The sequence below is a fragment of the Ornithorhynchus anatinus genome, chromosome 2, assembly GCF_004115215.2.
Source record: "Ornithorhynchus anatinus isolate Pmale09 chromosome 2, mOrnAna1.pri.v4, whole genome shotgun sequence".
Taxonomy (NCBI): Eukaryota; Metazoa; Chordata; class Mammalia; order Monotremata; family Ornithorhynchidae; genus Ornithorhynchus; species Ornithorhynchus anatinus.
The window spans coordinates 25,676,384-25,691,171 of record NC_041729.1 but is presented as its reverse complement, the minus strand read 5'-3'; the positions used below and the strand labels follow the sequence as shown (position 1 = coordinate 25,691,171).

Below are 14,788 nucleotides of genomic sequence, written 5' to 3'. Positions count from 1 at the left end.
CTGGAGCCAATCAATCATATTTACTGAGCACTTACTGGGTGCAGAGTAATAATAACGATGGTATTTAAGCGCTTACTACGTGCCGAGCACTGTTCTAAGCACCGGGGTGATCAGGCTGTCCCACGTGGGGCTCCCGGTCTTAATCCCCACTTTACAGATGAGGCCCAGAGAAGTCAAGTAAAACGCTTGGGAGGGTAGAACACAACAACAGAACGGACACGTTCCCTGCCCGGGATGAGTCTCCGGTCCGGAGGAGCTCATTTGGGTCTCTCTCCCCCCCTCAGCTCCACCGCCTCGTGTTCAGCCTTCGGCACAGCCAAGAGGAACGGGAGGATCTGGACCCCGACGAGCAAGAGGCCGGGACCCCCAACGTCCCCGTGCAGAACGGCCGGCCGGAGCACTCCCTGGAGATGGCGGGTAGGGGGTCGGGCGGGACGGGGGCAGGATGTCTGGACCCCGGAGATGGCAGATAGGGGATTGGGGGAGCTGGGTGCAGGATGTCTGGGCGCTGGAGATGGGAGGTGAGGAGGGGCGGGAGGCGGGCTGGGGCGGGGAGGAGAGAAGGGCCCCAGAAACGGTTATGCGACCCAAGGGCGAGTTGGTCTGCGGTCTGAGGTCTCAGCTCCGATCTCTCCCCACAGAGCCCCCGGCCCCGCCTCCCGGGCCGGCCCGTCGCTGCCTGCTTTGGTTCTGCGGGCTGGGGGGAGCCGAGACAGGGGGGCCCCCGCCTCCTTCGCCTGAGGAGGTGGCGGCCGCGACGGCGAAACTGGAGGACATCAGCGAGGAGCCGCGATGGGCCCGCCTGGTGAACCTCAATGCTGTGATCATGATGGCAGTGGCCATCTTCCTGTGGGGCTTCTACGCCTGACAGGGAGGCGTGATACAACTGGGGAGCCCTGGAAACCGCCCCACGGCCGGCCTGCAGAAGCGGGGCACGGCGGGAGGCGGCCACGGCCACCCGGGAGGGCCCAGCATCCCGCGACGGAGGGACGAGCTCAGAATCAGACCCTGCCTTTCGTCTGCCTCCGCCTCCTCCTGAGCTCTTTATCTCTTTCACCGTCAAGGTCGCCTCCAACAGAGATTTATTGAACACCGGCCGTGGACTCAGCCCGTACGGGCTGCTTCAACTTCGGGGTTTGTAAATGGTGGCTCTCTGTGGGTTGGCGAGAACGGCCCAAAATAAAACTTGCCAGTGAGGGAGAGACTCTCTGCCCTATCAGGAACTCACTGTGCGCGGCCTTCCTTCCTTCCTTCCACCTTGGCTCCTGCCCGGGGAGATGACGGGCCCGCCGGGGGCTCTCAGAGACTCTTCTTGTCGTCACGCGACCAGCCGGCTCTCCACTCGTCCACCTCTAGGAGATGACGCTCGGTCTCCCAGCCTGCTGCCTGCAGCCCTGCGGGGAGGAGGAGGGGGGGGGCGGCTGTGGGGAAGAGACGGAGGAACCCAAAGAGGAGGGACACGCTGGGGAAAAGACGCTCGGGCACCGGGCGGGGACGGCCGCAGAGAAAGGAGCTGTAAAAAGGCAGAATTCCCCCGTTACCTCTCAGGAAGTCAGGAAACAGGGCATCCAGGACGTGGTGTGTCTGCTCGATGATGGCCCAACTTTCCATCTCTGGGGCTGGCGGCAGAAACGTCCGCTCAGGCTGACGCGCCCGAGCGGCCGGTCCCCCCGCTTCTCCGCCCAGCGTTAGGAGACGCGCGTCCACCCCACCGCTCCCCCATCCCCTCTCCCCCCGGCCCTCTCACCCGCCTTGACCCGTTTCCGCAGCGCCTCCGACTCCCCGGAAAGGGGCTCCTCTTCCAACAGGAACCCCAGCAGAAGCCCGTGGGTTGCGGCCCTCAAGATGGCTCTGGGCCCAGCAGTCTGGGCCAGAGCGACTTGCACGTGGCCTGGGGACGAAGAGGGACAGGAGAAAGAGGAACTGAGTGACGGAGATGGGGATAAAGTACTAGAGACAGAGGACCCGCGAGCGACGGGGAAAGACGGGGCACCTGAGAGAGGGCTCGGAGACTCAGCACGCTCCCTTCTCCTACCTCGCAACACATACACACACGCACCTCGAGCCCGGTCCCAGTGCAGTAGGTAGGCCTGTTGGTGCCCGGCCTTCATCAGCTGCAGGTCAGAGACGCTGAGGGGAGAGAAGCTGAGGCTGAGCAGGACGGTAAGGGGAGGAGGGAGCGTGTTGGGTAGGGGAAGGGCCCCAGGGGTGTAAAGTGGAGAATCCCCCCTCCGCTTCCCGGCCTCCCTGACAGGAACGTGGTGGGCAGAAGCTGGGCGAAGAGGAGAGAGGGGAAAGACGACTGATGCCACTCACTCTGAGACCAGGCTGTGCAGGGGGACCCCCAGGGCTAAGGTCAGGGCCGGGCCGACATCTGTGGGGGGACAGGGAGTCAGCGGGCTCGGGAGAGGAGTCGGGTGCGGGGTCTCGAACGAGAAGGTGGGGTGGGAGGGGGTCACCTGTCCACAGGGGCTCCTTCTCATTGGCCGAAGCCAAGCTCAGGACCTGCCCCTCTCGCAGGAAGTGCTCCAGCACCAGGCGAAGGCGGGCCTCATTCAGGGTTTCCATGACGACGGCCCGCACGGCTCGGAAGTTGGCATAGAGGTGGAGGGAGGTGAAGAGGAGAAAGAGAGGGAGGCAGAGGCTGGGAGGGAGAGAACGAGAGCAGCGAAGGGGGTGAAGTCAGAAGAGAGGGAACGCCCGGATATCGGCAACAGATAGAGACGATCCCCGCCCACTGACGGGCTCACTCAGATTGGGAATCCCACGTGGGCAGAGACTGTATCCAACCTGATCACCTGGTATCTACCTCAGCATTTCAGTACAGTGCTTGGTACCCAGTAGGAGCTTGGCAAGTACAATTACTATTATAATAGATGTGAAAACTTCGGTGATGGTTAAGCGCTTACTCTGCCCTCTAAAGCCCCCGATTTATCTCCTAGATCCTCACTTTTCCTCCAACGGCCCAAGTTAGGAAACTTTCGCCTCTGAACCTCCAGATCTCATCAGCCTGCCCCAAGGACCCCCTCTTTTCCCGTCTCCTCCCTCCGCGTTTTACCTCGGCCGGTCGGACACCAGCGGGAGAAGCATGAGGCTGACTAGAAGTCCGGCCAAATTCACCAAGGTCTCCTAGGGAGAGGAGAAAGCGCAAGGGGAGGGGGGAGGTCACAACCGAGCCGGCTCCGCCGCCGCCATGAGGACCTGGCGCCGATCCCAGATCGCCGCCCAGCCGCCACCCAGCCCTCCCTCGTCGCCAACCCCATCTCCGATCCAATCCCCGGCCCAGGCGGTCCGGGCCGCGCCCGGACCCCAAACCCTCCAATCCCCGGCCCAGGAGGACCGGACCTGACTCCCGTCTTTGGCTGAGACGTCGGCCATGTTGTTCCTCCTGGCCTGATGCACGGTCAGCGCCGCCCGCGTGGCCCCTCCGGCCACTCCCACGATACACTGCGAGGAAAAAGGCAGCCCGTGAGGCCGGGGGCCTTGGGACCCTCGGGGTAGGGTTGGCCGTCGGCCATTTCCAATTCTCCAGCACTCAGATGGAAATTTCTGCCTTTGCTGCAAATCTGAACCATATTTTTGCATACCCTCAAAACCTCGATATCCGTAATGGGAAACCCAGAGGGAGGACACCCTAAATGACCACAAATCGCTACCCTCGGGCTAACGCAAGAAAAGACAGTCTGCCTAGCAAGGCAGCCCCAGTCACTGGTGTTCTCCTAGTTCCTCCCTTTGACCGACAGCAGTAGCGAAATGGCACTGGCACTGACACTGGCTCATTACAGTGCCTGTCACAGCTCACGGTAAGCGCTTAACGAAGAGCGTCGTTAGCATCACTGCTGGAGACGAGTGAAAGAGCCAGGTCATTTATGGCGCATCTCCTGAGCACCACATGCTATTCTCAACATTTGGAAAGTGCGACGGAGGCACAAGACACAGTTCCCGCTCACAGGGAGCTCCCACTCTAATAGGGAAGACAGGGAGAGAAAAGTTCACGAGCAAAGAATCCTTGAGTCCTGGTTTCTTGCCCAGACAGGAGCCAGGAACATAAGAACGTGTGAAATGCCACTGCCCATCTGGACAGTCACGGCATAATGCTTAGTGGCACACGGTGAGGATCGTTTTAAAAGGTATGTGAGAGGCGGTGCGGCCTTGTGGAAAGAGCACGGGACAAAGGATCAGAGGACCCGGGTTCTAACCCGGCCTCTGCCGCTTATCTGCTGGGTGACCTTGGGCAAGTCACTTCTGTGTCTCAGTTACCTTATCAGTAGTGTGTTGGTATTTGTTAAGCGCTCACTATGTGCAGAGCACTGTTCTAAGCGCTGGGGTGGATACAGGGTAATCAGGTTGTCCCCTACGGGGCTCACAGTGAATCCCCATTTTACAGATGAGGTAACTGAGGCACAGAGAAGTGAAGTGACTCGCCCACAGTCACACAGCTGACAAGTGGCAGAGCCGGGATTCGAACCCATGACCGCGGACTCCCAAGCCCGGGCTCCTTCCACTGAGCCACGCTGCTTCTCTAAGGGGGAGCCTCCTTATTCATTCATTCAACAGTATTTATTGAGCGCTTACTGCGTGCACAGCACTGGACTAAGCGCTTGGAATGGACAATTCGGCAACAGAGAGACACAATCCCTGCCCATTGACGGGCTTACATAGATTGGGAATCCCACGTGGGGAGAGACTGTATCCAACCTGATTACCTGGTGTCTACCTCAGCACTTCAGTAGTGCTCGGCACACAGTAGGAGCTTAACAAGTACAATTACTATTATAATAGACGTGAAAACGTCGGTGATGGTTACGCGCTTACTCTGCACCCTCCAAAGCCCCCGACTTCTTTCCTAGATCCTCACTTTTCCTCCAGTGGCCCAAGTTAGGAAACTCTCACCCCTGAACCCCCCAGATCTCATCAGCCTGCATAACTTCCCGCGGTGTCAAATTCCGTCTGCCGCCCAGGCGCTGTGAAAAAGCTTCCTTCTGTTTCAGATTTGCCATCCTCAAGCCCCAGTCAGCGGCCCCTGCCCTACCGTTGGGGGTTTTGGTCATCAACAATTCTGTGCTCCGTTTCGGTTTAGTCTGCAGACTTTTCAGTTTCACAGATTGCAGTCGTGCCTCCCCTCGGCCTTGGGCTTTCCAAGCGGAGTCCAGATCTTTTCAGTCTTTTCTCCACTCCCTGACACTTTGGGTCCAACTTAACACAGTACAGAGTATGCCAACTAGGACCGCACAAACTAGTCTACCTGTGGGGACACCATGGGATCATCATCACAATAACTGTGGCACTGGTTAAGTGCTTACTATGTGCCGAGCACTTTCCTAAGCACTGAGGTAGATATATGGGAGATATCGTACGTCACAGATATATGACGATTAGACTGCAAGCCCGTCACTGGGCAGGGACTGTCTCCATCTGTTGCCGAATTGTACGTTCCAAGCGCTTAGTACAGTGCCCTGCACAGAGTAAGCGCTCAATAAATACTATTGAATGAATATGATGATCACATCAACGCAATCCAGGGGGCTCGCGGTCTCCGGAAAAGACGGAACAGATATTGTATCGTACGTGGCAAAGCTGCTTTTTCTTCTCTATGTCCTTCCCGATGTCTCACCTCCATTTTTTTAAAAACGGTGTTTATTAACGCTCCTGTGTGCCAGGCGCTCTGCTAAACACTGAGGTAGATACAAGACAATCAGTCGCTGCCCCATCTTAGGCTCAGTTTTAATCCCCACTTTACAGTTGAGGTAACTGAGGCACAGAGAAGTTAAGTGACTCGCCCGAGGCCACAGAGCAGACAAATGGCGGAGCTAGGATTAGAACCCAGATCCTCCGACTCCCAAGCCGATGTTCTTTCCACAAGGACACCCTGCTTCTCACTTACATCGGGTTAACTGTGTCCAGTGACCCCCTTACCTAAGGGGAACGCCCCCCTTCCTTCTCCCTAGCCTCCCCGACATCCCCCGTCCAGAAGCAGCAGCACCTTGGCCAGGCTGCTGACGCAGACGGTGAGCGTGAAGTAAGCCGGAAAAGCCGGTGCCACGATCTCCAGGAACATGGCGGCATCGTTGAGGACATCAGCGAAGAGCCTGGGGTCGGGGCGAAGAGAAGATGTTATGGTACCTCAAAACCTGGGCCTTCCTATCCTGGAAGCCTCACCCCTCGGCCTCTGACCCCCAATTCTCTCACCTCCATTTCTTAGCATCACAGTCCAATTTGCTCCTGGTGGAGAAAAAGCGGTTGACGAGAGTAAGGTGACGTTGCCAAATCTGACGTGGGGAGGAGGCAGGGAGACCCGACTCCGGTCCAGGAGGAGACGGACTGCTTGGGACCAGTCTCGGGGTGGGGGGAAGACAGACTCACCCCTTCTTCCAGGCAAAGCCGATGCGTCCCAGCATGCCAGTCCCATCTGTGGGAACGGATGGACACGGGTGAGGAGAGAGGCATTTTTTAAATCGTATCTGCGGAGCGCTTTGTGCTAGACGCTGGGGTGGATAGAAGATAATCAGGTTAGACACCATCTGCGTCCCATACGGGGCCCATAGTCTTAATCCCTATTTTACAGATGAGGTGACTGAGGCACGGAGTTTGAGGAGACAGGCATTTTTTAATCGTAGCTGTTGAGCGCTTCCTTTGTGCTAGACGTTGAACTACGCGCTGGGGTAGACAGAAGATCATCAGGTTAGACATCATCTGCGTCCCATATGGGGCTCCTAGTCTTAATCCCCATTTTACAGAGGAGGTAACTGAGGCACAGAGAAGTGCGAGGCAGCATGGCGTAGCGGATAAAGCCTGGGCCTGGGAGGCAGAAGGTCATGGGTTCTAATCCTCGCTCGGCCACTTGTCCGCTGTGTGAACTTGGGCAGGTCGCTTCACCTTCTGTGCCTCGGTTATCTCCTCTGTAAAATGGTGATCGAAACCTTGAGCCCCAAGTGGGACCGTGCCAATCCGCTTGTATCCACCCCAGTGCTTAGTACAGTGCCTGGCACATAGTAAGTGCTTAACAAATACCATACCTTCTCAAGGTCACAGAGCAGACAAGTGAACCCAGGGCCTCTTACTCCCAGGCCCTTGTTCTTTCCACTAGGCCATACTGCTTCCCTCTGAGGGTCAGGGACTGCACCCCGGAAGGCGAGGGAGGAGAGGAACTGGGGGAACATACCGGGCCTTGGGACCCCGGGGAAGGGGGAAGCGCTGGATCTCGTCAGTTAATCGTATTTATCGGGCCCTTGCTGCGTGCAGAGCGCTGTACTAGGCGCTTGTGAGAGTACAATAAGGCTATTCGATCGTATCTGAATAGTGCTTACGGTGTGCGGAGCACCGTACTAAGCACGTAACAGACACATTGCTGGGGCTACGGAGGTGGGGGACCGTTAAGGGGTGAGGGTGGGCTAGGGTTTCGGGGACAGGGCTCACCTTTAAGGAGCCAAGTGACCGTCGCTGCAGAGACAGAGGCTGTTCCATCGCCCACCCCCACTCCCCGCAGAACGGCCTGGGTCGCCAGGGACCCCGTAAGGCTGGAGGCAAAGGCCTGGAGAGGCAGAGGAGGAAAATGAGAGGAACGAACCCGGGCTTCGGCTCTCCCGGCCAAGCCCCCTCCCTTCCCGGGACTCGACAGACCCGGCCCCCCCGCTCCCCCAGCCAATACTGGGTCCCCGGCCCCGGCCGGGGCTGACCTCGGCTGACCTGCACCGTGTCCCACAGCTGGTAGCTCAGGTAGTCGGGGCTGACGCTGTCCGGGAAGCCTCGGGGGAGGAACACCGACTGGTTGCGGGGAGAGAGAAGACGAGTTTATTCGTTCAGTCGGATTTATTGAGCTCTTACTGTGTGCACAGCGCTGTACTTAGTGCTTGGAAAGTACAATACGGCAGTAAAGAGAGGCAATCGCCGTCCACAACGGGCTCACAGTCTGGCGGGGGGAGCCTGACATCATAAACGGGCATCGATATAAAGAAACAGAATTGTAGATATATACACGAGTGCGCGGCTTAGTGGACAGACCACGGGCCAGGAAATCAGAAGGTCGTGGGTTTTAATCCCGACTCTGCCACGTGTCTGCTGTGTGACTTTGGGCAAGTCACTTCACTTCTCTGTGCCTCAGTTCCTTCATCCGTACAATGGGGATGACGACTGTGAGCCCCACGCGGGACCACCTGATCACCCTGTATCTACCCCAGGGCTCAGAACAGGGCTTGGCCCATAGTAAGCGCTTAAACAAATACCATCGTCATGAGAAGCAGCGTGGCTCAGTGGAAAGAGCCCGGGCTTGGGAGTCAGAGGTCATGGGTTCTAATCCCGGCTCCGCCACATCAGCTGTGTGACTTTGGGCAAGTCACTTCACTTCTCTGTGCCTCAGTGACCTCATCTGGAAAATGGGGATTAAGACTGTGAGCCCCACGGGACAACCTCATTACCTTGTATCACCTTGCATTACTTTGTGCTCCCCTGCTCCCCACACCCCGCCCAGGGTCGTGGGCCACCGTGTTCCCCAGCTCCCCACCCAGGGCCGTGGGACATTGTTCCCCAGCTCTCCCCCGGCCAGCCGGGACCCCGCGACACTCTGTTCCCCAGCTCCGCCCCTCCGTGAAGCGACCATTTTTGGGGAGCCCTCACTCCCTCCTTCCCTGTGCTCCGACTGGATGTGGCTGATTCCCCCCGCCCCCCCCCCCATCCGGGATAACAGTGCCCCTGTTCTCACAGTGTTATTTTTAGCTCCTACCTGCATTCCCACTTACTCAGCCCACCCCACGTGGTTTGGTTATTTACTCCTCGCCCCAGGTGTTTCCTCTCCCATGTCCCCCATAACAGCTCCACCCTTCTCCAAATCGGCCATCCACAGGACTTCCTCCCCCGCCTCAGAGACAATTGGGCCAAGGGCCTCCGGAGTGTCCCCGCCACTAGCCTTTTTGATCTGACTGACCCAGAGAGAATTCAACATTCTACTCTGGCCATCACCCGCTTATTAATATATTATTGCTATCGCATGTTAATTAACTGATCTCAGCGCTGTCATTTACCTCGCTGACCTCACCATGACCTTCCGATTCCCCTGCTCCCAACTGTCCTTCCCAATCCTCACCTTCCTCTTCCCCTCTCCCGCCCAGTTCTTTCCCTCACTTTCCTCCGCCCCCTCCCCTCCCTCTCATCCCACTGTACCAGTGCCAACCCTCATCCCCCTCCCCTTGCGCTCTTCCCTGCCAAACCCCTCCCTTCCAACTCCTTCCCTTCCCTCCTCCCCGCCCCGGTCCCATCCCAGTTCTCCTGTCTCATCGCCACCGCTCCTCCCCCTCTCCCCGCCCAAGTCCCCACCGACTCATTCCCATCCAAAACCTCCCCACCCCCCACACCTTTCCCCCTCTCTCCCCTCCTTCCCCAGCTGCTGCCAAGTGTGGCCTCTGGAAGCCCCGCTCCATTACAGATAAGCTCCCTTTCATCCTTGACCTGTTTCTCTTCCGCTCTCTCCTCCTCCTCGCCCTCACGGAGACCTGGCTCACCCCAGAGGACACGGTCTCCTCTGCGGCTCTCTCCAGCCGAGACCTCTCCTCCCACCCCCCCAGACTCACCGGGAAAGGAGGCGTGGCTTCCTTCTCACACCCCAGTGCCACTTTCGCACTATCTCCCCCTTCCCCTTCTTCTCCTCCTCTGAAGCCCATATCATTCGCCTCTACCACCCGCTCCGGATGCTTGTGGCCGTCATCTACCGCCCCGCTGGTCCCACCTCCGACTTCTTTAACCGCCTTGACCCCTTTTTCACCTTCCTTCTCTCCTTCTCCCTGCCCACTCTGATCCTCGGAGACTTCAACATCCACACGCATGTACCCGATGACTCCTCTGCCGCCCGCCTACCACTCCTTGACTCTGCCGACCTCCTGCTCCACCACACCTCGCCCACTCACCGACTCGGTCGCACCCTCGAGCTCATCATCTCTTAACGCTGCACTATCTCCACCCTCACCAACTCTGAAATTCCTCTCTCTGACCATAACCTTCTCACCTGCCTCCTCTCTCATACTCCTCCCCCCCGTAAATCTGTACTCCCCCAGAGAGACCTCCGCTCTCTCGACCCCATCCATCTCTCTCAAAGCATCTCACCCTACCTTGCCTCCCTATCCTCTCTACCCACTCTCGATGATCGGATTACTGCTCTCCACTCCACCCTCTCTACTCAACTCACTTGATCCCCTTTCCCCCCGTCGCTCTCGCTCCACTAACCCGCAGCCCTGGATCTCTGCCTCTGTCCGCCTCCTTCGCTCTTCTGCTTGAGCTGCTGAGCGCTGCTGGTGAAAGTCTAAGCCCCAAGCCAACCTTGTTCTTTTTAAATTTGTCTTTTCCTGCCTTAACTCTGCCCTCTCCTCTGTCAGGCAAAACTATTTTCCTTCCCTCATTGACACCCATGCCCATCACCCCCGCCAACTGTTCTGGACATTTAACTCTCTCCTCAGACCCCTTGCTCCTCCCCCTCCTCCATCCCTCACCCCCAACGATCTGGCCACCTACTTTATCACGAAAATTAACACCATCAGGTCTGAGCTCCCCAAAGCCACCCCTCTCCCTTCTGCCTCTCCCCCCGACTCCCAACCCTCTCCCCTACTTTCCCATCTTTCCCTGCAGTATCCTCAGAGATCTCCTCCCTCCTGGCAAGTGCCACCCCCTCCACCCGTGTTTCGGACCCCATTCCCGCTCACCTTATAAAAACTATCGCCCCTTGGCTCCTCCCCTCCTAAACTTCCATCTTTAACCGCTCACTCTCCAACGGCTTCTTCCCCTCTGCCTTCAAACATGCCCATGTCTCCCCCATCCTAAAAAAACCCTCTCTCGACCCCACTTTCCCTTCCAGTTATCGTCCTCTCTCCTGCCCTTCTTTTCCCAACTCCTAGAATGAGTCGTCTGCACTCGCTGCCTTGAATTCCTCAACTCCAACTCTCTCCTGGACCCCCTCCAATCTGGCTTCCGTCCCCTCACTCCACCGAAACTGCCCTCTCAAAGGTCACCAATGACTTCTCTCTTGACAAATCCAACGGCTCCTATTCCATCCTAATCCTCCTCAACCTCTCAGCTGCCTCTGACACTGTCGACCATCCCCTTCTCCTCCACACTTTATCTCACCTTGGCTTCGCTGACTCCGTCCTCTCCTGGTTCTCCTCTTATCTTTCTGGCCGTTCCTTCTCAGTCTCCTTCGCAGGCCCAATCTCTTAACTGTAGGGGTTCCTCAAGGTCAGTTCTTGGTCCCCTTCTGTTCTCCATCCATACTCATTCCCTCGGTGAACTCATTCGCTCCCATGGCTTCAACTCTAATCTTTATGCAGATGACGCCCAAATCTACATTTCCTCCCCTGTTCTCTCTTCCTCCCTCCCTCTGGGCTCATCTCTCTTCCTGCCTTCAGGACACCTCCACCCGGATGTCCTCCCACCACCTAAAACTCAACATGTCCAAGACTGAGCTCCTTATCTTCCCTCCCAAACCCCGTCCTGTCCCTGACCTCCCTGTCACTGTGGACGGTACGACCATCCTTTCCCGTCTCATAAGCCAGCATCCTCGGTGTCATCCTTGACTCTGCTCTCTCATTCACCCCACACATCCAATCCGTCACCAACACCTGCCGGTCTCACCTTCACGCCCTTTCCTCTCCAAGCTCTCATCATATTCCGACTGGATTATTGTGTCAGCCTCCTCTCTGATCTCCCTCCCTCCTGTTTCTCCCACTCCAGTCTATTCTTCATTCCAGTGCCCGGATCATCTTCCTACAGCAACGCTCTGGGCCTGGCCCTCCCCTCCTCAAAAACCTCCAGTGGTTGCCTACCAACCTCCGCACGAAACAAAAAGTCCTCACTCTTGCTTTTAAAGCTCTCCATCCCCTTGTCCCCTCCTACCCCACCTCCCTTCTCTCTACTGCCCACCCCACACGCTCCGCTCCTCTGCCGCTCACCTCCTCACGGTCCCCCGCTCTCGCCTGTCCCGTCGTCCCGTCCCCTGGCCCACATCCTACCGCCGTCCCGGAACGCCCTCCCTCCTCACATCCACCAAACTGACACTCTTCCCCTCTTCAAAGCCCTGCTGAGAGCTCACCTCCTCCAGGAGGCCTTCCCAGACTGAGCCCTCCCTTTCCCTCTGCCCCTCCTCCCCTCCCCATTCTCCCTACTCCCTCCCTTTGCCTTTCCCCCTTCCCCTCCCCACAGCACCTGTATATATTTGTATATATTATTTGTTACCTTATTTTATTAATGATGTGAATATATATCTATGATTCTATTTATCTTGATGGTACTGTTGCCTGACTGCTTGTTTTGTGTTATTGTGTGTCTCCCCCTTCTAGACCGTGAGCCCATTGTTGGGCAGGGATTGCCTCTCCCTGTTGCCGAACTGTACATTCATTCATTCATTCAATCGCATTTATTGAGCGCTTACTGTGTGCAGAGCACTCTACTAAGCGCTTGGAAAGTCCAATTCGGCAGCAGATAGAGCCCATCCCTGCCCAACAACGGGCTCGAGGTCTAGCAGGGGGAGACAGTCAACAAAACAAAGCGAGCGGACAGGCATCGATAGCTTCAATATAAATAGAATCACAGATACATACACATCATGAATAAAATAAGTAGAATAATAAATATGTACAAAGATACACAAGTGCTGGGGGGGGGGGAGGAGGAAGAGAGGAGGGAGGGAGAAGGGGGAATGGGGAGGGGAGGAGGGGCAGAGGGGAAGGGGGGCTCAGTCTGGGAAGGCCTCCTGGAGGAGGTGAGCTCTAAGTAGGGTTTTGAAAAGGGGAAGAGAATGAGTTTGGCGGAGGTGAGGAGGGAGGGCGTTCCGGGACGGCGGGAGGACGTGGGCCAGGGGTCGACGGCGGGATAGGAGAGAACGAGGGACGGTGAGGAGGTGGGCGGCGGAGGAGCGGAGCGTGCGGGGTGGGCAGGAGATAGAGAGAAGGGAGGTGAGGTAGGAGGGGGTAAGGGGATGGAGAGCCTTGAAGCCCAGAGTGAGAAGTTTTTGTTTTGCGTGGAGGTTGATAGGCAATATTTTCACTACCCTATTTATTTTGTCAATGAGGTGTCCACCCCCTTGATTCTATTGACTGTGGTCATGTTATCTTGTTTTTGTCCGTCTGTCTCCCCCGATTAGACCGCGAGCCCGTCTTTGGGCAGGGATTGTCTCTATCTGTTGCCGAATTGTACATTCCAAGCGCTTAGTAATGTTGGTATTTGTTAAGCGCTTCCTATGTGCCAAGCACTGTTCTAAGCGCCGGGGGAGCTACAGGGTCATCAGGTTGTCCCACGGGAGGCTCAGTTAATCCCCATTTTACCGACGAGGTCACTGAGGCGCAGAGAAGTGAAGTGACTCGCCCACGGTCACCCAGCTGACAAGTGGCAGAGCCGGGATTCAAACCCGTGACCTGTGACTCCCCAGCCCGGGCTCTTTCCACCGAGCCACGCTGCAATAATCATCATAATGTGGGTATCTGTTAAGCACTTACTATGCGCACAGCAGTGCTGTTCTAAGCACTGGGGGAGCTACAGGGTCATCAGGTGGTCCCACGTGAGGGTCCCGGTCTTCATCCCCATTTTCCAGATGAGATCACTGAGGCCCAGAGGAGTGAAGTGACTCGCCCACAGTCACCCAGCTGACAAGGGGCAGAGCCGGGCTTCGAACCCGTGACCTCTGACTCCCCAGCCCGGGCTCTTTCCACCGAGCCACGCTGCAATAATAATCATGATGTCGGTATCTGTTAAGCGCTTACTATGGGCAGAGCCCTGTTCTCGGCGCTGGGGGAGATCCAGGGTCATCAGGTGGTCCCCCGTGAGGCTCCCGGTCTTCATCCCCATTTTCCAGATGAGGTCACCGAGGCCCAGAGGAGTGAAGTGACTCACCCACAGTCACCCAGCTGACAAGGGGCAGAGCCGGGATTCGAACCCGTGACCCGTGACTCCCCAGCCCGGACTCTTTCCACCGAGCCACACTAATAATAATAATAATAATAATAATGTCGGTGTTTGTTAAGCGCTTACTCTGGGCAGAGCCCTGTTCTAAGCGCTGGGGGAGATCCAGGGTCATCAGGTGTCCCCCCCCGTGGGGCTCCCGGTCTTCATCCCCATTTTCCAGCTGAGGTCACCGAGGCCCAGAGAAGGGACTGGCCCGCAGTCACCCAGCTAAGTGGCAAGATTCGAACCCGTGACCTGCGACTCCCCCGCCCGGGCTCTTGGCACCGAGCCACGCCGTGCGGTAGCTCCGCACCTCCTAAGCGCTCAATAAATCCCACCGAATGGATGCAGGCTCAGTGGCGAGAGAGCCCGGGCTGGGGGGGGGGGGTCAGAGGTCCTGGGTTCGAATCCCGACTCGGCCCCTTGTCAGGGGGGCGAGTCACTTCCCCGCTCCGGGCCTCGGCGACCTCAGCTGGAAAACGGGGATGAAGGCCGGGAGCCCCACGGGGGGCCGTGTGATGATCCTGGATCTCCCCCGGCGCTTAGGCCAGTGCCGGGCCCATAAGGGGCGCTTAACAAATAGCAACACGGTTATTATTATTCTGCAGGAGGCGGGCAGGGCCCGGAGCTCAGCCCAGTGCCGCGCTGACCGTGAGGAGCTGCGGGAGGGCGAGGGCGAGGGCGGGCGCGGGCGCGGCCGGGGGGTCCCAGCGGAGGCGTCCGTGGGCGTCGGCGGCGCAGGGTCGGCGGGGCCCCGGGCCGTGGCGCTCCCAGGCGACCGCCATCTCCTCCGCCCTGGGCGGCCCCTTCGGCTTCGGCTTCGGCTTCGGCCTCGGCCTCGGCGTCGCCATGGTGACGGGGCGGGGCCCTCCGC

At 57.8% G+C, this 14,788-nt stretch overlaps 2 protein-coding genes across 4 annotated transcripts in view; one reads left to right on the top strand and one right to left on the bottom strand.

The window, feature by feature from the left end:
- SLC5A2 (solute carrier family 5 member 2) overlaps positions 1-1,205 on the top strand; it is a 10,732-nt gene extending 9,527 nt beyond the window's left edge. For all 3 annotated transcript variants that reach the window (XM_029057679.2, XM_029057678.1, XM_029057680.1), the window contains 2 exons: positions 285-417; positions 642-1,205. In XM_029057679.2, coding sequence (XP_028913512.1) covers positions 285-417; positions 642-868 — 360 coding nt within the window. In that variant the 3' untranslated portion in view covers positions 869-1,205. The remainder of the gene's footprint in view (positions 1-284; positions 418-641) is intronic.
- On the bottom strand, positions 1,066-14,788 carry RUSF1 (RUS family member 1). The gene is made up of 14 exons (XM_029057695.2): positions 14,565-14,788; positions 7,687-7,764; positions 7,417-7,531; positions 6,364-6,409; positions 6,190-6,222; positions 5,984-6,089; positions 3,346-3,447; positions 3,059-3,129; positions 2,460-2,644; positions 2,317-2,374; positions 2,060-2,130; positions 1,748-1,891; positions 1,542-1,619; positions 1,066-1,394 (listed from the first exon to the last, which is right to left on the bottom strand). The coding sequence occupies exons 1-14, from the start codon at positions 14,763-14,765 to the stop codon at positions 1,300-1,302; spliced, it is 1,383 nt and encodes a 460-aa protein (XP_028913528.1). The 5' UTR covers positions 14,766-14,788; the 3' UTR covers positions 1,066-1,299.

Excerpts from the sequence above, each read along its gene's own strand:
- RUSF1 (XM_029057695.2), bottom strand. The coding sequence starts at position 14,765 with ATGGCGACGCCGAGGCCGAGGCCGAAGCCGAAGCCGAAGCCGAAGGGG. Across the intron at positions 1,892-2,059 it reads GCACTGGGACCGGGCTCGAG|GCCACGTGCAAGTCGCTCTG; the intron begins GTGCGTGTGTGT and ends CTTCGTCCCCAG. Across the intron at positions 1,620-1,747 it reads GCGGAAACGGGTCAAGGCGG|CCCCAGAGATGGAAAGTTGG; the intron begins GTGAGAGGGCCG and ends TTCTGCCGCCAG.